Below are 23,913 nucleotides of genomic sequence, written 5' to 3' on the forward strand. Positions count from 1 at the left end.
TGAGTGAATACTTTTTGACAGAACTGAGACTATAGTGCACATTCCAGGACATATTTATGTATAGTGCTGCTGGCACATCTCTGGCAATACAAAAAACATATGCCTTTCTTATCAGAGAAAACTGGCCCAAGCAAGATTTGTAGACTAACCAAGAGAGGTTAGTAGAATGCAGCTGAACAAGAACAGCTGGAAAAATGGTGGTTCCATAATGTTTCATCTTTGACTTGCTCACCCTCCCAATAAAGACCTAACAGATTATACCAGAAAAAAAGGGAAAAACAAGTGTGAAAGATTGTAGAATGTAGAAATGCTGTAGAATTACAACAGCTGTTGAAAAATTGGAATTATCAACTTGTTTCCTCCACTTTTAAAGTATACATTTTTTCAACAGATATGTGCATACAATTCATATTTTCAACAGAATTTGTTAGGCAATATTCAGACTGAATTACTGATTTTAACTGTATGTCAGTTAAAATCAGTAATTCAGTCTGAATATTGCCTAACAAATTCTGAGCTTAGATGAAATGTCTACAAAATACCATATGAGAACTTGAAGCTGATTATACTGAATAGGTAACTGAAATTTTCCACTGGAGTCTTTAAATATAATACAAAATAAAAGAGGAGGAAGCCTAATGTATGGCAGTGTATCCTTTACAGCAGGGGTGTCAAAGTCGCGGCCCGCGGCCCGGATGCAGAAGGGGAAAAAAGTTGTGATACATCATGTGATGACGCCGTGATGCTGTGAGTTTGACACCCCTGCTTTACAGGATACATTTCATTAGTATAAAAAGCAGAGTGTAAATATGTTTTCCAATTTCAGTCCCAAATTATTCAATTTGTATCTAATTATAATGGAGCAGTAGCACACTAAATTATCTTATGTACATGGAATTAATTACAGCAAGAGAAAATGTGTAAGCAAGCTCATAACCAGAACTGACAATGCACAATGTAGAAAGAACAATACCTGTCAGATATAGTTTTGAATGAATGGTGCTTCAGGTTCTTAACACAGCAACTTTTGGAAGCCACAAGGTAATGAATAAAGAAAATAGCAGCCAATCACTTAACACAAAAACTTGATTTAACTTTATTTATCCTTAGAGTCAACAACTGGTTTGTATTGAGTTGTAAAGCAACCAAGTAATATAATCTCAATGACAAAGGGTCAGAAATCCAGATTTTGCAAAAATGTTGCTACTGCATTATTGATTTATAACCTCTTTACTCCAAAAGGAAAAAAAAAATCAAATAAAAATTATACATCTGTAATGTCAGCAGTAACTTTCTCACTGACCAAAATATAATTTGGGGGGAAGGTAATACTATTCTGCTTTGCACCAATAAAGCTGGTATAAGCTGTTTTTATATCAAAATTATATCCTGTAACTGTCAATGAAACCTACCCCATACACATTTTAATTTTATTAAAGTAACAATGCTCAAAAGTTTGTATAGTTGGAAAGTGAACTTGTTCAGTCTCTGTTTATAATTTAGGGTACTTGATAAAGCATCTTTTTCATAAACTATACAAGTGCATATTCAAAGCAGAAGTTCCATCAACTGAAGCACTAAATAAAAATATGGAGAAAAATGTTATTTCCAGAAACCCAACCCCATGAAAAAGGCAGGTAAACAGGCAGACACATAAACCCTTCTGCCTATAATAGATGCAGGAAATGAGTTTGGATACTTGTCTATGTTTCTCTTAACAGGCTAAAATATTGTATAATATAAACTTGAAGCTAAACAAGGAGATTTTGAGAACACCAGGTGCTATGGTGCTCAGTAGCATTCATTACTGTCATGTCAGATATACGGTTCAAATGTATTTTCTTATATTTTACCTCTTCTATACCTCTAGATCTGCCACACACATTTGAAGGATAGCAAGACCACTTCTTTTCAAAACAAATGGCCTCATCCAAGCATATAATCTGTGCTGTGAGTAGTGAAATTGCAGTTTGATATACAGTCCTGAACACAACATACTGCAACAATGTGAGTGGTGTCTTATAAAATAAATACCTCAAAAGGAGTTGTTCTACTAGCTGAAATGTCAAAATATCCACACTGTTGGAAGGGTCACAATGGAAATAGCCAATTCACATTTTACCATTCCAGTTGAGATATTGCTGTTCAATGGAAGATTTAAAAAACTGACAAGTATTGTATGCATGTGTCAAGGACTGAATTAAAGGGCTGTTTGGTGCAATCGGTTCAAATTCATTGAAGTGGAAAGAAAATATGTACCAATTTTATATCTCTAATTTTACACCTCCAAGACCTGGACAGCAGCCCTATCTTGCTTCACAATACAAATCTAAAACAGCTGTTCTCAGTAAGCCAAAATTTAAGTCAGACATTGCCTGAAAGTTTTGCACAATAATCTGGACCAATGATCGTTCTGTACCCTCATGTTGCTGTGAAACATGACTTGAGCTAAAGGCAAAGACTGGTTATCTCAAGGACAACTGCTTCAATATTAGCAATCAGTACAGTGTTTTTAAACTGTCTTCCTGTTGGGTCTCTTGCCTTTCTTTAAAATTAGTTTATTCTTAATGTAGCCACGCTTCCTTTTGGCAGTCTAAAAAGAAAAACAGAATAGTATATTAGTATTTATAATGCTCTAGTAACAATGCTCATTTTTTTTTTAATACAATTTTATTGATTTTTTTTATACACAAATAAAATATAATAACAATTCTGTTTAACATCGGATTCGCAGTGTTTATACATATATACATGAATAAGTGTCTGGTGTCATTTGTGCTATACATTTCTAATTAATTTCTGCACCTTTTGTTTCTTCCTTAATTCTATCATTTATCCATTCGTACCATCTTCCCCACACAGTATCATAATCAGAATTTTCATCGTCATTTATCTCGTGAGTTAATTTACTTATCTCTGCACACTCTAATATTTTATTAATTATAAGGTCATCTGGTGGTAGGTCTTTCTTTTTCCAGTATTGAGCGTATGCTAGTCTGGCAGCTGTAGTTATGTGTATTAGGAGGTGGACCTTTTCCTTTACGTATCCTTTCTTTACCATTCCCAGGAGAAATATTTCTGGGTTCAGATCAATGTCTTCTTTAAGTATGTCTTTCAACCATCTCCAAATTTTGCTCCAGAACCTTTTTGCTTCGGGGCATGTCCACCACGTATGAAAGAAGGTGCCATGGCCATGGCCACATTTCCAACAATTTGGTTGCGCATTGGGGAACATCTTTGCTAGTCTTGCAGGTGCCAAATGCCACCTATGAAGCATTTTGTAGTGATTTTCCTTATATGTGGCTGCTCTAGTTAATTTATAATTTTTATTCCAGGCTTCTTCCCATTCATTAAAATTCAAACTGTGTCCAATATTTCTCTCCCATGCTCTCAATTGATTTCTAATTGTATCCTCATCTCTGTCTTCCTCTAATAAATAGTTATACAGCTTGGCCAACGCTTTTTTCCCTGGTCCCATCAAAATTTTGTCTAATCCATTATATCCTAATTCTAGGCCATACTCTTCTTTATCTTTCTGGTATCTTGATTTTATTTGCAGATAAGTCCACCAATCTAAAGTTATACCTTGGTCTCTCAGGGCTTCATTAGATTTAATATTTCCCCCTCCATCGACAATGTCTTTGTATCTGCACAATTTCTCCATTCCAAACCTGTTGGGGTAAATCATTGCCTCTACCGTGGAAAGCCAGTTGGGACTTTTGAATAGTATCTCTGCCTGATTCCCACCCACGTTTGTATTAGGGAGTCTCTAATTTTATGCCTGTGGAAATAGGTTTTCTTTTTATTGTCTTTGTCCCATAGATAAGCATGCCACCCTTTCTGTAGGTCATGTCATTCTAACACTAAGATTCTCTTATTCTCCAAGGTGATCCAATCCTTTATCCATATCAGCTTTGCTGCTCTGTAATACATTTCCCAATTTGGAAGTCCAAATCCTCCCACATTGATTGGAAGTAATGTAGATTGAGGAATAGATATTGATGGTTAAGTTTATTTAAGATAGTGATTGGAAGTGATACATGTGACATAAGTGATAAATAGACATCGATCGAAAAAAAAAAATCTCCCCCCTATACTTTGAAGAAGTATAAAAAAAAAAAAAAAGGTGACAGCTAGTGTATGAAAGTTTGGAGAAATATCGAGAAAATAATTAGAGAACAAAAAATAATTTTGAAAGAAATGACGAGCATGTCATCAACGATCCTGAAAACAGGGAAGAAGACCCCCTCAAATCCCACCATATCCATGACCTCCCCGGCTACCCAAAAATCAACGGAAGGATTACAAAAAACGGACAAGGCCATAGCAACACCAACATTACTAACAGTTCAGTCAACATTGACATTAATCCAAGAAACGATGATGGCCATGCAGGAAAAAATGTCCAATAACCATACTGAACTAAAAACAGATATCCACCAACTGGACCAGAAGATGAATGAGATTCAAGTCTCAATCTCGAACAACGAACAAAGGATCCAGAAGGCGGAGCAAAAAATAGAACAAAATGAGAAGAAACTGGACATGGTAGATCAGACGTTGACGATGCAAAATAAGGAATTAGAAGATTCATTAACACAATTAGAGATGGACAGGGCGTCGTTCTACTTGCGCTTTCAAAATGTGGAAGAAGAAAAAGACGAGGATTTGGGAGAGAAGATGGCGGAACTAATTGCAGAAGTACTCCAACAAGACAAACGCGAGATTATTAGAGAACTGGACGACGTCTATAGAGTCCAAACAAACTATGCGAGGAGGAATAGGCTCCCCAGAGAAGTCCACATAAGATTCGCAAGAAAAAAAGTAAAAGACATCTTATACAGTATGGCGAGGGATGGACAAATAACATACAGAGGAAAAGAAGTGATAATACTAAAACAGATCCCGAGAAGAGTGAGGGAGGTGAGAAAAGGATACAGATTTTTGGCTGTGCAATTGAATAAAAGAAATATATTATTCAGATGGCTCCTGCCAGAGGGGATGCTAATCACCTGGCAGGGGAGAAAAATAAAAATAGACAGCTTGAGCACAGCACAAGACTTTCTCGACCAGTTAAGAGGTGCAGAAGAAGAACAAAGTAGTAAGGAGGAAATAGAGGCGATAAATCTAGAAGAGGAAGAAACCGCGGAGGAGAAGAAGACCGAAGAAGAAGCTAAGGAGAAAAAAACAAGACCAGTAAGAGCCGTAAGACTAAATAAGAACTAAAGCCGAGCAAGGAAAACAGGAATGAAGGATTTGAAATTAATCTCAGTAAATGTCAATGGTTTAAACGATAGTAAAAAAAGGAAATTAACACTTACAAAGCTAGCAAAACAAAATATGGATATAATTTGCCTACAGGAGGTCCATATAAAAAAGGATGAGGGCAAATGTCTGGAGTATAAAAAATATGGTAAACTATTTACCTCATTAGCAGAAAAAAGAAAGAGAGGGGTAGCAATTTATGTTAAAAAAGGAATTGAAGCAGAATTGAAATATAATGATACAAAGGGCAGAATACTTATGGTTGAAGTTACGATAGAAAACTCTAAAATGTTACTAGTGGGCATTTATGCTCCAAACAAAAAACAAGGAGAATTTTTTCAAAAGTTACGTGAACAATTAGGGAATATGGAACATAATGAAATCTGCATGATAGGTGATTTCAATGGAATTGTAGACCCAGATAACGACCATAAAAGCAATAAAATGAATAAAAACAAAAGAGTGACTTTACCAAAAACCTTTTTCGATTTGGTGGAGGAAATGAATTTAATCGACATATGGCGAACTTTGCATCCAAGCGAAAGACAATTTACATTCTATTCCAACTCGCAACAGTCATGGTCGAGATTAGATATGGCTTGGGTTACCAGGACGCTGGGGTTAGAAATAGAGATGGCAGAAATTAGCCCAAACATCTGGGCAGACCACAATCCCCTGGAAATAAAATGGAGAAATGTAAAGAGAAAGAAACAACAGAGATGGAGGTTCAATACAAAACTATTATGTGACAAAGAGTGCGTAGAAAAACTGAAAGGAGAAATAAAGACTTTTTTTGGAGAAAACGAGAACCAAGGGACACCCCGTGAAATAGTATGGGACACAATGAAGGCCTACCTGAGGGGGGTAATAATATCCTACACCGCATATAAAAACAAACTAAAAAGAAAATCCAGGGAAGATCTCATCAAACAGCTAGATGAAGCAGAAAAGAAACTCCAGAAAACGCCTGGAGATACTGGAGTAAAAGAAAATTGGATGGTGTGGAGACATAAATTAAATATTCTAGATCAAGAAGAGCTAGCCCAAAAAATAAAAAGAACAAAACAGCACTATTTTGAGAACGCAAATAAATCGGGCAGGTGGCTGGCCTATAAATTAAAAAAGGAAAATGAAAAAGGGACAATCCAGATATTAGAAGACGCTGAGGGAAATCTCTTAAATAAAGAAGAAGATAAACTAGAAAGAGCGAGAGAGTACTATGAATCCCTATACAAAGAAGAGGAGACCTCGGAGGAAAAAATAGATCAATACCTGGCAAAGGCGGAGCTCCCGCAAATAACGGAGGAAGAGAAGGAGATGCTAAACGCTAAGATAACAACTGAAGAGTTTAAAAAAGCCCTTTCCAAACTCAAAAACAACAAATCACCTGGCCCAGACGGATTCCCAGGAGAAATATATAAAAAATTGGAAGAAATTCTACAACCCAAATTAATGGAAATTTTCAATGAGGTTTTGACGGGCTCAAAAATTCCTGACTCGTGGAGGGAAGCTCATGTTACACTACTGCCGAAAGAAGGTGCTGACCCAAAAAAAATTCAAAATTATAGACCGATCTCACTTCTAAACACTGATTACAAACTATTTATGTGTATAATGGCAGAAAGAACCAAAAAAATATTAAATAATTGGATTCATAAAGACCAAAATGGATTTCTCCCGGGACGACAAATTAGGGACAATTTGAGAATTGTATTAGATACTCTAGAATACTACGAAGAACATCCAGAAAAGCAGCTGGCCTTAGTTTTTTTGGATGCCCAAAAGGCATTCGATAATCTAAACTGGAATTTTATGACTAAGCAAATTAAAATAATGGGATTCGGGCAAAACTTCGAAAAAATGATAAAAACTATCTATGATAATCAGAAGGCGAGCATTTTAGTAAATGGTGACAGGACAAGAATTTTTCAAATTAAGAAAGGTGTAAGGCAAGGCTGCCCTTTGTCACCGCTATTATTCATTTTGGCTCTGGAAGTTTTGCTACGAAACATTAGAAACAACGAGGAAATCAAAGGCCTAAAAATTAGAAAAGAGATGTATAAAACGCAAGCCTTTGCGGATGACGTGGCGTTAATATTAGAAGACCCATTAATATCTGGACAAAAAGTATTAGAGGAATTGGGCAAATACGGGGAGGTGGCAGGCTTTAAATTGAACAAATCTAAAACCAAAATACTTACTAAGAATGTAACTGAGATGCAGAAGAAAGAGATAGAAGAAACCTTGGGCTTACAAGTTGTCCCAAAAATAAAATACTTAGGAATTTGGCTAACCAAAAGGTGCTCATCTCTAAAAGAAGACAATTATACTCCATTAATTAATAAATTAAAACAAGATCTGGATAGATGGAAAAAGATCAAATTATCACTTATTGGCAAAATTGCGGCAATTAAGATGAGTATCCTCCCCAAGATCTTATTTTTATATCAAAATTTACCAATAATTTTAAAGAAATTTTTTTTTTCAGAATTAAATAAGACCGTTAGGGAATTTGTTTGGGAGGGAAAAAAATCAAGGATCTCACTTAAAATGCTCATGTTTTTGCATTGCTCTAGAAACCTTAATTATTATGTTTAAGTCATGGTTAGAAAGGTAGGAATTACCATATGCAGGTACCTTGGAATGTAATCTTTCCAGTTCTGGCATGTACCATGTTCCCCAAATCCTTCACCACAAATTTAAGAGTGTAATCCTATGCAAGTTTTCCTTTAGTCATTATTGCTCTTTTCAATGAAACCTAAGCCTCATTATATGGCAGTGTTTGCTGTAAATAAATGTAGCCTGAAAACTAAGCTTTTAGGTTTCAGGCTGCACTTATTTATAGCAAACACTGCCATTTAATTTCAATGACAGTTATTTAGTATATTATCCAGCAGCAAGGAAAATTTTTCTTGATGCCTGTTTGCTTTCTGCTAATGCCACAGTAACTTTTAGCATTCAATACATAAAGTACTATTTCAAAAACTGCAGACAGAACCCTCTAATTTCTCTAAAAGAGTTATCATGGTTATTATTTAAAAATAATGCTCTGAGGTTTACATTTTAATTACTATGGACAAAAAGAGTTCTATTGTGCTCCAAATATTTCCAAAATAAAATGTGTTATGTTCATTTTTTCCACTGCAATTATTTCCCACATAAAAAAATATTAAAGCTGATATTTATCTGTGTGTGTGTGTGTGTTTGTGTGTGTATACCGGTATGTGTGTATGTGTGTATAGATAGATAGATAGATAGATAGATAGATAGATAGATAGATAGATAGATAGATAGATAGATAGATAGATAGATAGATAGATTTGATTTGGATTTCTCCTGTTCATTTACTTTCCATTTTGTTAATTGATAAAAATGAACTATTAACACTTCTATTTCTGAAAGCATTATTAATTTACAGCATTTTTGCACAACTGCTTAACACTTTTGCACAGTGCCATATGTGCAACTCTAGTTTCTTAGTTGAACAGTACAATACGTTTAAAACATGCAAAACTCTGAATAGTCCCTAGAATTGTTTACAGTAGATTATTTTTCTATAAGAAATCAGGTAAAACATTTCTGTTTAAAGAGGATTTTATTTCCATTCCTGAACACTTGACTGTTGAATGGACTGGAACAGCACACAATAATGGTAAAGAAAATGTTGTATTTGAATGAGATGATTTTAAAAGAGTAAGAAGCCAGACAGTTGAGCTGTCAACAAGAATTCCAAGGTTCAATTATTTTACAAAATAAGTCATTCTGAAATGTCTACATCAGCGGTCTCCAACCTTTGTGGCTTGGCAGCCTGGCTGGGGGCCGGGAGGGAGGCGAGGGGAACTGGGCCGTGCGAGTGGTGGACTGGCGCGAAAGTGCGCACACAGCCCTTGCGCGAGTGGCTGGCCAGACCACGCATGTGCATGCACAAGAGTGCCTGCCGGCCCACGCAAATTGAACTATACTCACATGCACTCCAGCCAGCCAATCACGTGGTCCAATTTTGAATAGACCATGGCCCAGTAGTGGGCCACGGCCCAGGGGTTGGGGACCCCTGGTCTAAGCATCATTTTTCAGAAAGACATTCTCACATTTATTGAGGGAATCAACATAATTACTGGAAGACTATTAATGTGTTCTAGATAGTAAATTTTTTACACTTAGCTGGGATTTTGGGGACATAGCCTGCCTATGAGCACAAATGATAAACAGAATCCCCACATGCTGCATTAATCAAAATGCTAACCATTATTATCATCCATTGGGTCTGTTATTTGAGACAAAGTATGTGTTTATGTAGCTAGTAGAAAGACCTAATTGTATAGCTGGTAAAACTAGCATAGCATTAAAAATTTCCTTTGAAATATTTCACTAGGAACCCACCTTTTTTGACAAATACTTCTGTTTTGGTAAAATGTTGGTTAGTCTAGGCTTATGATCTAGTGTTTCTCTGTTGTCTAGTCTTTTCACTTTATATATTCTAACAAGCCAGTGCTCTGAAGTGAAGGCTTCTTCCAAATGTTTAAACTTAATGTCTTTGTTGCCAATTTCAGCATTGCGGGTTCGATCAAATCCTGGGGGAGTCCGAAAATCCAGCTACAAAATTAATGCTATTCATTAGTTTGCAGGTATATTCAGTTCTAGAAATGGAACTATAAATGTATATATATCACAATGAAAACATAGACAATAGATTTTAAAATGTTATTTATATACATAGTTTTTTATATAATTTTTTTTATATAATTTTGAACAAATCATGATTAAAGAGACCTTACGTTTACTCCATACAGTGTCGAAGTCTAGTACTAAATTATATAAATTAAATATAAAATTAATAAGCACTTCCAGTATAAAAAAGGGAACAAAATATCAAGGATTTTGACAGAATCCCCTCCCCCAACTAGAAATTAATATTTTTCAATTTTGAATTATGGCCAATAAACTTTTATTAAACTACTAATCATAAAATATAAAACTTATAAACACAGATGGTATCACTGCCACTGATAATAAGCATGAGACCAGGAGAATGCTGTTTGGAATAAAATTAATGTAAATTGTGTCCCTTTAAAAGATTTTACTGTACCAGCAAGAGAGCTAATTGCCATTAAGACAACTTCCTAACTAGAAGTATCCATTTGCTACATTTTATCTGACAAGGAAACATAGGCGCAATGGAATTCTGAAACCAACTCAGCCCCAACTTTTTAGAGGTAAAAACCAAACCGTTAATTGAGCTCAGCAACAAAAATGGTAACTAGTACAGTTGGTAAAGGATTGATACAGAAAATATTCTGTGGCCTTGCATGCTTATCCTTCATTAGAAGGAAGAGGAGTTCTCTTTCTTTCCCTTTTTAGGATTACTTAAGATAGCCCTTCACTTTTATCAATTATAGAAAGGCCTAATAATAATAATAATTTTAAGCACTCATAATAGTTGTGGAACGTATTGTCAGGGATACACAGAAATGTAAAGAAACATTACTATTAAGACTGCACCTGAATACATGAGACTAACCTGCATTTCTCCAAATCTGTAGTATGACATTTTATACATAAGACAGTTCAGCAAGATTGGAGACCCTACTTTATCAACTCTAAACTCTCCTTGTGGAGTAAAGTAGTCACTTTCCTTTAACAAAAAGTAGGAAATGAAATTATTATACAAGTCAGTTCAGGGAAACAAGATGAAACAGAATAAAAATCCAATAATCAGCAATTTCTGTAAACAACTAATAGGTAAAAAAACCCAGTGACTGAGGGTAGTTCTAATTTTTTTCATGCTATAAGACTAAGTTACAATACATTTTTATTTCATCTTCACTTTTGGCTTTATTAGATATATTGTATCAAGACATCAGGTGTGACAAATACACAGTAACTAACATTTATTTTATTTATATCCCACCTATATTATTTTTGTTTACAAGTAACTCAAGGCACTGAACTTATCCAACATTCCTCCTTTTATCTTCCCCAAAACAACTCTTGTGAGGTGAGTTGGGCTGAGAGTGACTGGCCCAAAGTCACCCAGCTGGCTTTCATGGCTAAAGTGGGACTAGAACCCAGTCTCCTGCTTTCTAGTCTGGTACCTTAACCACTAGACCAAACTGGCTCTCTGTAATACTTAACAGTTAATTAGGACACTACAGTATGTAATTATATTGTAGCTTAGGGTATACAAGTGTCCACAGAAATATCAGACAAATTTGGGATAATATCTTTTACAGAAAGATTAAAGTATTATACACAAAGTCTTGCCAGATTACATAAACAAGCTAAGGCAGGAAAATTGCATGTTGCTATGTACACATTTTTAAAACCACTTTAACTTACCCTAATATCTTTAGGATGTTCTCCTTCTGCTATCCTTACCATCCATAAAAATTTGTTAATATCATCACCAGAATAGCCAATTACACCTCCAAAAATTATTAATACATAATCCACATCCAGGCTTTTTATGATCTCATATGCTGCTGTCTCATTTGAGGACATAGCTTTGCCTACCTGTAATAAAAATATTTTTAAAGTCAACATATTCTTCTTAAAATGTAGGTTATTTTGAATTTGGCTACGTGTATATTTCTTAAATAAACAATTTAATTAGCATTTTCAAGATTAATAGATGGTTAATTTTCCAGCTGTGAATTTGAAATTTAGCAATTCAGGTTTTAGTTCCAAAGTTGTATACAAATATGAACACCAAAAAACTACATATAGAGGTAGTTCTCAAGTTACAACAGCAATTGGGACCAGGATTGCCATTACTAAGTGGTATGGTTGTATAGTGGAACATCACATGACCGCATTGCTTAGGAAAGGCAATCCAGGGAGTCTTGGTTCTCATTGTAACCCAAGGTGTGCGGGTTGTTAAGCGGGAAGCAGTGGGAGTCCCAGGTAAGGAGTGCAGGGGTGCTGCAAGGGGGATGGGGAAAGCCCACAGTAGGCCACACATGAGTTGGGGAGAGGGGTGCTGCAGTATGAATGCAGGAGACCAGGGAAGGAGGGTGCAGGGTGCATGCTATTTTAGAATGGTGCAAGAGGCATCAGGAAAAAGGCTTGGCATAGCCAGCAGCTGCCTTGCATAGTGTCAGGTCAGGCATGCCTTGTCAGCAGAGAGAAGACAGAGAAGATCAGCTGTGTGTGGCAGGTCCTATAGTGTTCAGGGCAGTGATAACAGCTGGGACTTTGTGGCACTGGGCTGGCTGGCCACAGTGTGGGGATGAGGCAGCACTCCTTGGTGGTGGTGGTGGCACTCAGGCTAAAGTAGAGGCCTGGGGGCGGTGGCAGCCAGCTGACACTGCTGAAGGTCCTGGGTCTCTACTTCAGCCCCAGTGCTGCCAAGAAGTGTTGATGTGCAGGATGACCAAAAGGGAAGAGATGGGGAGGAGATAAGTGGGTTGGGGGACTTGATGTGCCCCTGTGGTCGTAAGGTGGGTTGCCAAGCACCCAAATGTTGATCATGTGACCCCAGGGGTGCTGCAATGGCTGTAACTTTGAGGACTAGGAGTATGTACCATTTTTAGAGTGCCTCCTTAAATGTGAACAATCACTGAACAAATGGTTGTAACTTGAGGATTACCTGTAAACTGTATGTATGTGACAATGACATGAACAAGACAAAGACAGTGTCAGTTTTGGAAGACAGTTTTCTTTTTTGCTTCCTAACTGCCACATATTTTAGCCTGGGGAATTGGGAGGGGGGTTTTGTTGGAGCGGTAGAAAGTTAGTCATAACAACATTCCATATTCAAGGACACTTTTGCCTGCATCTGCTGGAGACTGCCTGGAGATTGTATCCAGTTGAATGTGAAGAGTTGATTGGACGATGTGATGAACTTGTGGGTGTGGGGCAGGGCTTTGAACTGTTAGCTGGGTGGGAGGAAACCTGGAAGCTTTCAGATTCGGGTTTTCCCAGATGTGCCAACATGACATCTCTAATAAATTGGAATTTTGAGGAACCTCAGGCCTCGGAGTTTTATTTCATTGGGGGTGTTCCTTGGAACCCTGACATTAACCCGAATCTCCAAAATAACTAATCAGAAAGGGGGCTGAACGGGGTGCTGACCGGAACCTGTTGCCTCCGTCTTGGAGCCAATTGTTGTCTGGACTCCTGGAGCGTATCTGTTAGGAAATTGTTATTACCCAACTGGTTGGTCAGGAAATATATAAACCAACATTGTGTGTTTGTAGCTAAATGTATTATGTAGCTTTAAAAACTGTGTTGTATCATCATGCATCCTGATTGGCTGAGCTCTGTAGCCAATGTACTTAAGGAAAGCTGAATTATGGTTTGTGTGGACACTACACCATTTTACCTGCTGATATGCTGTAACTCTATATTTGATCTCTCTGCATGATCATTGCTTGATCATGGCTATTTATTGCTTTTCTAATATTTATTGACTGTTTTTATATTGAACTTTGTTCCTGATTGAAACTAAAGAAGATATGTTTTATTGTATTTTTCTACAAGTGGTAAGAAGACTTTATATTTGGAAAATATCCCTGGACTGATCTTTATCTCACTTTATATGTGTATGACTTGGATTGTTTTTGGACTATGATTTTGCTTTTTCTCTAAAAGTAAAATACTATCAAAACCCAGTTTGTTTGTATGTTAACTGTTATTATCCACAATCATTCTCAGTCGCTTTCGTGCATAAACTCAAAGGGTACTCTGCTCAATAACCCACAACATTGGTTGTGAGACAAGAATATCCTTAACAGTATCCCCCCAGGCTGGGCATTCTATCCCGGCCAGGGGTGGATCCAGTGCCAGTGGACGCCAACACCGTCTGCTCCACCCCTTACGGGATCACCATGGACCCAATTTGCCCCAACGATCCCGGCACAGCCGTGGGGTCTGATCTAGCAGCCAGCAGCGGCACCACCGCAGGTTCCAGTTAAGCCACCGGCATTCACCCCACTGCCTGCCGCAGCACCCCAACAGGTCCCTGACATGCCTCCAGTCACCGTGGCGATTCCACCAGCAAGGGCCCTGCCACCACAGTTTAGAGCGACGTTTGACAGTAAGCCTACCAAACTGGCCTATTTCCTCAGCCGAGTATGGGCTCATGTAGATCAGCATGGAGAGCAATACGAAACAGATTGCGACTTAGTATCTGCAATCTCAGAGGGGATGAATGAGGGAGATGCTGCTGACTGGATAGCCCAGCTGTATAATGAGGGGACTGCTGAATTAAATGATGCTGAAGGTTTTGTTGAGCTGCTCCAGGCCAGATTCGAAGATCGAGACCGAATCAACGTGAATGAAGCCACGATAAAAGTGTTGAAGCAAGGAAATTGACCCATAAAAGACTTCGTATGGGTCTTCAGACGGGTCGCAGGGAACCTTGGGCATTGGCCGGACAGAATACTTCTGCATTATTTTAAAGAAACCATTGATCAAGAAGTCAGAACCGCCTGTGGAATCCGGGGGGGGTGCCAGAGTGACTACAAGACTGGTATACCATGCCAATAGCTCTGGATAGAGAAGTTTACCCACACCACAGCCCCTCAGCTGAGAGGGCCCCAAGGAAAACTTTGGCTAGACGTCCTCCAACAAACCCTACTGAGACCCCTCATGCTCAATCTACAGGGGTGATCAAATGCTACCGTTGCAGACAAGTCAGTCATTGAGCTTCTGAGTGTCTGGCACCTGCCCCAGTTCCACAACCACACCTCGCCACGGTGGCCCGAGAAAGAAGGGTTCCACGAAAGCCCCGGGATGCCAGCAGAGTTGCCCAGCAGGCAGTCGAGACTTCCCCTCCCCCTGGAGAGAGCGAAGAGACCTCGACCAAAGACCTGCCGTCCAGGCCAGCCAGCGGTAGCAGCGGCAAAAATGACCCGATGGTAAATGGGACCATCCCAGGGGTGAAATCCAGCAGGTTCTGACAGGTTCTGGAGAACCGGTAGCGGACATTTTGAGCACTTCGGAGAACCGGTAGCAGAAATTTTGAGTAGTTCAGAGAACCGGCAAATACCACCTCTGGCTGGTCCCAGAGTGGGGAGGGAATGGGGATTTTGCAGTATCCTTCCTGTGGGGTGGGAATGGAGATTTTGCAGTATCCTTCCCCAGCCACGCCCACCAAGCCACGCCCACCAAGCCACACCACGTCCACCAAGCCACGCCCACAGAACCGGTAGGAAAAAAAAATTGGATTTCACCACTGGACCATCCACCCCTTTGCAGTCAAAGTCAAGCTGACAGTGCCAGAGACAGGGGTGCATGGAGAGGTAGCGGCAATAATAGACACCGTCTGCATTCAGTGTTTAATTAGCTTCCCCGTTGTTGAGCAGCTAGGCATAAAGACACACCTCTTAAGCTGCCCCATACGCTTTCAGCAAGTAGACGGGACCTTAATAGGTGGCACCCCTGCTACACGGGTCACTGAGCTTGTCAGATTGCAACTGGGGATCTACACAGAACTCATTTGATTTGTAGTAGCCCCAAAAATGGCAGAGTCAATAATCCTGGGACTCGCCTGGCTAGACAAATGGGCCCCTACAATCAAATGGAAGGACGGTTACCGAAAAGTCATGATAGGGGTGGGCCCCTTGCCGCCCATCCCACCTGAAGCAGGACCCACTGAGATGAGCCCACAGGGCCCCCACCAATGAGAGGCAGCCACGATGGCCACTGAAGTCCTACCTGGGACTCCCCAGGTCCCCAAGGAATACAGGGACCTGGCTGAAGCATTCAGTGATGAGGAATGCAACATCCTTCCCCCCCATCGCCACACTGACTGTGCGATCAAGATTGAGCCCAGGGCTAAATTCCCTAAACCAAAGATGTACTCAATGACCCAAAAAGAGATGGCTCAGTACATCAATACAAACCTAGCTCGAGAGTTCATCCAACCTGCAAAATCCAGAGTAGCCGCCCCGGTGCTGTTTAAGGAAAAGACAGATGGGGGGGATAAGGCTCTGCGTGGACGTTCATGGAATAAATGCAGTATGTGTGGAAAACACCTGCCCCCTCCCCCTCATGAAAGACCTACTGAACTACCTTTCAAAAGGCAAAGTGTTTACTAAACTTGACTTGTGAGAAGCCTACTGTCAGCACTAGAGTACTGATGGGGCCCCATTTGTCCAGCCAAGAGAGTCCCAGTATGACTGGATCTGTCATTTTGGGGGCTATTATGAACCGAATCGTTTCCCAGTGATCTTCTAGCTCCAGCTTCACTGGTTCGGTCAGGTGTGTGGCGTAAGTTCCCCCCACTAGGGATCCATCAACTTGTTCAAATCGGATTGGGTGGTTGAGCTTTTTGACTCGGATCCCCAATTTTAGGACTGTGGGTAGGTTAATTAGGCACCTTGTGCAGCCCGAATCTATTAGGGCTTGGAAAGTCCCTTGGGTCCCTGTTTTTGGGGCCGTTAGGCATATAGGGAAGAGAAAAGGGTGGATGGGTCCACTCACCATTGGGTCGTCTTCACCCTCGTCCTCGCTTCGATTCGGGTGATTGATTTCCATCATCTGGGATCCCCCTTGTTTCGGTTAGGTGGGCGAAGACCTCTGGACCCTGGGGGATTTTCCGTGGCACGTTGGTGGCGCGCTTGGGCCCTCGTTCCGGTCGTGCCTTGGGCGGTAGGTCTGATCTCGGCCTCGGGGTTCCACACGCTGCTGCCAGGTGACCAATCCCCCCCACACCTGTAGTAGAGCACTAGACCTCGAAACCTGACACCTACTACAGGGTGCGCATAAAGGAAGGGGATGAATGGAAGACTGCTTTCAACTGCCCATTAGGTAGCTTCCAATTCAAAGTCATGCCCTTTGGTCTCCAAGGAGCAGTGGTGGGTTCCTCCCGGTTCTGCCCGGTTCTGCCGTGCTGGTAGCGGTGACGATATGACGTCACCGAATCGGTTCTGCCCCCCTTCCCCCTGCCCCCCGCCGCGCTATTCTTACCTTTTATTTGGCCCCACCCCCAATCTATTGCTGCCTCCTGAGTCCCAGCTGATTGGCTAGAAGGAAAAAACCTGTTTAAACTCTTGCCACAGGGCTTCAAAAGGCCGCCCTACAGCTGATCAGTGTTAAAAGGCAGTGTGCTGGTAGACCGGTGCCTCCAAAAACAAATGAGTAGACTGGTGCCTGCAAAAATAAATGGGTAGACCAGTGCCTCCAAAAACATATGAGTCGACCGGTGCCTGCAAAAATAAATGGGTAGACCAGTGCCTCCAAAACAAATGAGTAGACCGGTACAGCTCTGCAAGCAGTTAAAAGCCTGGTAGACCAGTACCTCTGCTAAATCCTAAAGAATTGCCACATGACCATCAAGCCACGCCCACAAAATAAGCCACGCCCACAGAACCAGTAGTAAAAAATTTTAGAACCCACCCCTGCCAAGGAGCCCCTGCTGTATTCATGCAATTGTTTAACGAGGTGCTGCATGAACATTTATACAAGGGAGTTCTAGTCTACCTGAACGACATTCTCATATTCAGTGAGATGTTAGAAGAACATGTGAAACTAGTCCGACAAGTACTAAAGAAACTGTTAGCCGCAAAACTTTATGCGAAGCTGTCCAAATGTGAGTTTCACAAAACTTCTCAGGACTACCTGGGCTACTGAGTGTCGAACAAAGGCATAGAAATGGATCCTGGGAAAGTGCGAGCTGTACTTGACTGGCAGCCCCCTCGCACCAGGAAACAGCTGCAAAGTTTCCTGGGGTTCGCTAACTTCTACCGGCAATTCATCTCAGCCTTTCTGGAAGTGGCTCTGCCACTTATGGAAATTTTATTTATTTATTTTATTTATTAATCAAATTTCTATACCACCCTACTCCCAAAGGACTCAGGGCGGTGAACAGCCAAGATAAAATACAGATAATACAAATATTAAAAGTCCCTTAAAATTATTAAATATTTTGGCCGAAACACAGATTAAAACACCCAATTTATAAGATCAAATGAATTAAAAATTTAGAAGAGGAGAGTTAGGCCAGGCCTGCCTGCTGAAATAAAAAAGTTTTGAGAGCACGACGAAACGTGTGCAGGTCCGGGATCCTCCGTATCTCCGGGGGGAGCTCGTTCCAGATGGTAGGTGCCCCCACAGAGAAGGCTCTCCCCCTGGGGGCCGCCAGCCGACACTGTTTGGCCAACGGCACCCTGAGAAACCCCTCTCTATGGGAGCGTACTGGAAATGCTAAAGACAGGACCCTCCCCCACAAAGCTGCAGCCGACACAGCCTCTAGCCTGGACGCTAAGCTGTCAAAAAGCGTTTGAAAGCTTGAAATGGCTATTTGCAGAGGAACCCATCCTTCAGCACCCGGACCCAGATAGGCAGTTCATCGTCCAGGCAGACGCCAGTGACGTGGCAGTGGCAGCAGTGCTCCTCCAGGAAGACCCCCAAGGATGGCTGCTGCCTTGCACATATGTGTCCAGAAAACTCACAGACACTGAGCAGAGATGGACAGTATGGGAGAAGGAAGCCTTTGCTGTTCGTTGGGCTCTTCTATCGTGGCGGCACTTCCTAGAGGGAGCCAAGATCCCCTTTGAGGTATGGTCAGACCATAGAAACCTCGAAGCCTTAAAGACCCCATGAAGGCTCTCCCCCAAACAGGTCCTCTGGGCACAGTACTTCAAGCGGTTTGATTTCAAGCTGAAATACATCCCAGGGGAGAAGAACCTGCTTGCAGATGCCCTGTCAAGGAAACCCCAATATGACATCCAGAGGGAGGAGGTCGTCCACACCATCATCCCGGACATGCAGAGTGTGGCGCAAGTCACTACCTGGAGTCAGGCCAGCAGGTGGACTGATCCCATCGATGGGAAGCTAACTGCCGACTAGAGGGCAGCACTATCTACCGATCCGTGGCTAGCCGACAATCGAGACACTTTGACGACCCATGATGGACTAGCTTAGAAAGGTTCAAAAATTTACGTCCCCAACAGCATGAGACTCCTGGTGCTCCAGCGTAGCCATGATTCTCGATTGGCTGGTCACTTTGGATTACTAAAGACCCTTCATCTGATTAGACGGCAGTTTTGGTGGCCAAAGATGAAAGCTGATATGGATGACTATGTAAAACATTGTGCCACATGTGCCAGCAATAAGACAAGACCGGGGAAGCCTCCCGGTTTGCTTCAACAGGTAGCTGAGCCCAGCCGCCCGTGGGAAGAAATAGCTATGGACTTTATAGTAGAGCTCCCGGAAAGTGGCAGAAATACTGTAATATGGCCTGTGATAGACCTGTTCTCCAAACAGGCCCACTTTGTTCCTTGTTCTGGACTTCCCTTGGCTAAGAAATTAACCAAGATGTTTGTCAAACAAATCTACCGGCTGCATGGAGTTCTGCAACGGGTGATCTCTGATCGAGTAGTTCAGTTCACCGCTAAGTTCTGGAGGGAGTTCCTGAGGTCCATTGGGTCATCTCGGGGGTTTAGCTTGGCTTTCCGTCCGAGTACGAACGGAGCTGCGGAATGCGCTAATGCCATGGTAGAACAATACATCAGATGTTATGTGGATTGAGGCGTGGCCAACGTCGCAGCGGCAAGACGGACTCTTTGGGGGCTCCCAAAGAGTTGTCAATATCCCCGCTGTCCGAGGGTCCTCTGTGACCTAAGTCGTCCTGTAGGGACAACCAACAAGAGGAGCACGTACCGGTCAACCCAGGGAGATTGCAATCCCCCTGGAAAGACCAGAAGAAGCTCCTCAAATCGGACATTGTGGGAAAGCAACCTAGAAGTTGCTGAAACAAAAGAGAAACTGAAAGACCAGCCTGTGACAGCAAGGTGAGATCAACTTAATTTTATTGATCAGAAAGTTTCTCTTTCATCTACCTGGATGACTGATAGGGTGGAGAAGAGTGGCTGAAAGTGAGGAGTGGGTGCGGGTGTGTGCTCGCATTCACATCTGGAAATTTGAGCGGCAAGGAATGCATGTCTGGGAGCCTTTTTAAACTTTTACCAAAATTTTTAATTGAAGAAGAAAAGAAGATTTGGGGATTGTAAGACTGTAAGAATAATTGGATATCAGTGCTTTGAATGACTGAACAGAATATACATTTTTTAAATAGTTTGTTGCAATGCTGATTGCTTACTGATACTTTAGTTTGGAGTGAAAGTACCAAAAGCACCAAAAGTAATGAGCTGAGACTGAAAGTTAGCCTGCAGTGCCACCTAGCGGCAGAAGAAACAGCAAAAGAAAAACATTTTTTACTTTGAAGAAAACCTAGTACTGTGATGGCGAACCTATGGCACAGGTGCCACAGGTGGCACACAACACCCTCTCTGTGGGCATGCGAGTGTCAGCATTCCAAATTAGGCTCTCTTCCAGTTCTGACATGAAGACATGAAGCAAAGACCAGAAGCGCTGATTTATTGCTGAGATGAACTTTTACCTAGTTTTCTGCATGCAACAGATAGGGTTTCCTGGGGAACGAGGGTGGGGGCCACATTCCTGTGAGAAGTACGTGCCGGGACGTAGAGATGGATCTGCATGATGGCCAATGGGACATCGGGCTGGAGAGCGGAAGAGGAGGGGGTTGGGAGGAGGAGCCAGTTTGGCAGCAATTAGAGTTAGGAATGTCGGCTATTTCTGTTCTTAATAAAAAGTGATTTATTAGAGACTCTGCGCTTGATAATGGAACTCATTTAAGACAGAACCGAAACCTGACAGACTGCCAAACTCTCTCAAAGCCAGGCTGGCTGAGTTTAAATCATCCCGTTCCCTCCCAGACGTATGGTCGGATTGGAGGTTATCCCCCGACACTATGGCTGAAGCGAAGCTCTCGGAGGAAAGCCTGCTTCAAGCAACGAGTGGAGGAGAAGCAGTCGTGACTCCAGCCAGTTTGGAAACTACGAAGGCTCAACTCTCCCCGCCTTCCTTCTCGGAAAAACCTCAAACAAAGAAGCCTGAATCAGATAAGTACCCGGGGACTGTGCCAAAAGCTTCAGAGGCAGAATTCCCCTTTCCCAACGTGAGAGATAAGGGAAAACCTCTAAGTGAATTGGGCAGAGCTTCCTGGCTATGGGAGTGGGAACAAGCCAGAAAACAAAGTAAGCGCCAAGAAATTCTAAGGAAGCCACTCGAAAGCCCCATAGATGAGTTTAAAGAAAAATTTGACCGTGCCACCCTTCAGGGGGAGGAACCATCCTGCAGACCCAAAGAAAAGAGAGAACCAGTCTGGGCTGTGGACCCGAGAGGACGTAGGCCAAGGCGCAGCCCTTCCCCCCTTCACAGCAGGAGGAGAAGGAGCCCAACGATGCATCCATGGGTTCCCCCCCCCCCAGAAAGCAGCAAAGCCTAGATGAGGCAGCACCTCCCTACCCCAGGATGAGAGGCAAGGCAGAAGTCTTTCAACACCGAGGGGGGCCCTACACAGCTCAGCACAGAGAGGAGAGGGTAGACAGGGAGGAGCCACCCCAGTTCAGAGGGAAGTTCGACGGTGACCCAGACAACCTCGCCCAATTTCTCGATTCAGCTGAGATATACATAGAGCGTTATGGACACCTTTTCCCTTTCCCTAGAGCCCTAGTGAATGCCATTTCGGAAGGGCTGGAGGGAGAAGCAAAGAGGTGGTCAGCATCCCTCTATAAAAACAGGGCCCCCCAGCTGCAAGATGCGGATGGGTTCTTGCAACTATTGAGAAACCGTTATGAGGAGGAGGAGGACGACCCCTATGTGGAAGATGAGCTCAGAAACCTAATTCAGAAGGGGAAGCCTATCAGAGAGCATATCCGTGAATTCAGGAGAGTCGTTGGGACACTACCTCCCCTACCCGAGCGATTGCTGGTGTACTTTTTTAGGACAAGCCTAGATAAGAGAATTTCCCAAGTGACTGCTTATCGTGACATCCCAAACCGACTCTCTGAATGGTTCCGGGTAGCGATAAAAGTCGACAGAGGGTTGCGGGCGAGCGACACGCCGAAACCACCCGAGGGAAAGGAGAGAGGTCGATCAGACCAAGGGCCACTCAACAGATGGGAACCCCCAACATCACAGCCCTCCCACAGACCAACTGCCCCACGGAGCTCACTGAAATGCTACCGATGTGGGGGGAGCGGCCACATAGCAGCAAGATGTGGAACGCCTAGACCGGGACCAGCTCCACCGCCCAAAGCACGACCGGAACGAGGGCCCAAGCGCGCCACCCACGTATCGCGGGAAAACCCCCAAAGCCCGGAGTTTTTCGCTCACCTGACCGAAACCAGAGGAACCCCAGATGAGGGAGATCAGTTCCCCGAACTCTACGACACAGAGGACGAAGGCGAAGACGACCCGATGGTGAGTGGACCTGTCCATCCTTTTCTTTTCCCCATACGCCTAACAGCCCCCAAAACAGGGGCCCAAGAGACTTTCCAAGCCCTAATAGACTCTGGTAGCACACGGTGCCTAATCAACCTACCCACAGTTCTGAAATTGGGAATCCGAGCTAAACAGCTCAAACAACCAATTCGTTTTGAGCAAGTTGATGGGTCCCTAGTGGGGGGAGCGTACGCCACACACTTGACCGAACCCGTGAGACTAGAACTAGCAGATCACTGGGAGACGATCCGCTTCATAATAGCCCCCAAGATGACAGAACCAGTCATATTGGGACTCTCGTGGTTGGACAAATGGGGTCCAATCATTTGGTGGCAAGAGGGGACCCGCAGATTGAGAATAGCAAAGGGGCCCCAACCCCTGCCGCCCCGACCAGAAGAATTCCCTCCCACGCTGAGACCCCAAAGCAGCCCCCCACCACAAAACAAAACACCACCAACACAAGGGTCCCTCCCAGAAGGTACAGTAAAGCAATTAGCAGCCGCACCCACCACCGCTTGTAATGCAGATCAGATCCCAGGGGAGTACCAAGACCTTGCCGAAGTATTCAGCGAGGCCGACTGTGACATTCTGCCCCCCCACCGCGAGACCGATTGTGCCATCGAGATTATCCCGGGAGCGAAACTACCCAAACCAAAAATGTATGCCATGACGCCCCGAGAAATGCAGGAAATGCGGCACTACATAGACAAAAACTTACAAAGGGGATTTATTGAGCCAGTAAAACCAAGGGTAGCGGCGCCGGTCATGTTTAAAGAGAAAAAGGAGGGCTCCATGAGATTGGTGGTCGACTTTCGAAGTATCAACGCTGTATGCGTACAAAACTTGTACCCCCTCCCCCTCATGAAAGACATGCTAGCCCACCTAGCCAAAGGGAAGATTTTCACCAAACTAGACCTTCGAGAAGCTTATTACCGGGTACGCATAAAGGCAGGGGATGAATGGAAAACAGCGTTCAACTGCCCCCTGGGTAGTTTCCAGTTTAAAGTAATGCCCTTTGGTTTGCAAGGAGCCCCAGCAGTATTCATGCAGTTAATAAATGAAGTCTTACATGAACACCTTTACAAAGGGGTCCTCGTCTACCTGGACGATATTCTTATCTACACGGAGACCATAGACGAACATATACCCCTCGTCCGCCAAGTACTGAAAAAACTGCTACAGGCAAACCTATATGTCAAACTGTCAAAATGCGATTTCCACCAATCACGGCTAGACTACCTGGGCTACCGAGTATCAAATGAGGGGATAGAGATGGACCCAGCCAAGGTCCAATCAGTTCTACAATGGCAACCCCCTCGCACCCGCAGACAACTGCAAAGTTTTCTAGGCTTTGCAAATTTCTACAGACAATTCATCCCCTCATTCGCGAAGATTGCC

The 23,913-nt window shown here is 42.6% G+C and overlaps 1 protein-coding gene across 1 annotated transcript in view; it reads right to left on the minus strand.

The window, feature by feature from the left end:
* Positions 1 to 2,048: 2,048 nt before the first annotated feature.
* The window catches only part of STT3B (STT3 oligosaccharyltransferase complex catalytic subunit B), a 521,911-nt gene continuing 500,046 nt past the window's right edge, over positions 2,049 to 23,913 (minus strand). The window contains exons 12-15 of the mRNA XM_070944376.1: positions 11,602 to 11,775; positions 10,784 to 10,897; positions 9,646 to 9,858; positions 2,049 to 2,593 (exon numbers count right to left, since the gene is read on the minus strand). Coding sequence (XP_070800477.1) covers positions 2,513 to 2,593; positions 9,646 to 9,858; positions 10,784 to 10,897; positions 11,602 to 11,775 — 582 coding nt within the window. The 3' untranslated portion in view covers positions 2,049 to 2,512. The remainder of the gene's footprint in view (positions 2,594 to 9,645; positions 9,859 to 10,783; positions 10,898 to 11,601; positions 11,776 to 23,913) is intronic.

This window comes from Pituophis catenifer, unplaced genomic scaffold, assembly GCF_029215685.1.
Source record: "Pituophis catenifer annectens isolate HBS135680 unplaced genomic scaffold, rPitCat1.0.hap2 SCAF_5, whole genome shotgun sequence".
Lineage (NCBI taxonomy): Eukaryota > Metazoa > Chordata > Lepidosauria > Squamata > Colubridae > Pituophis > Pituophis catenifer.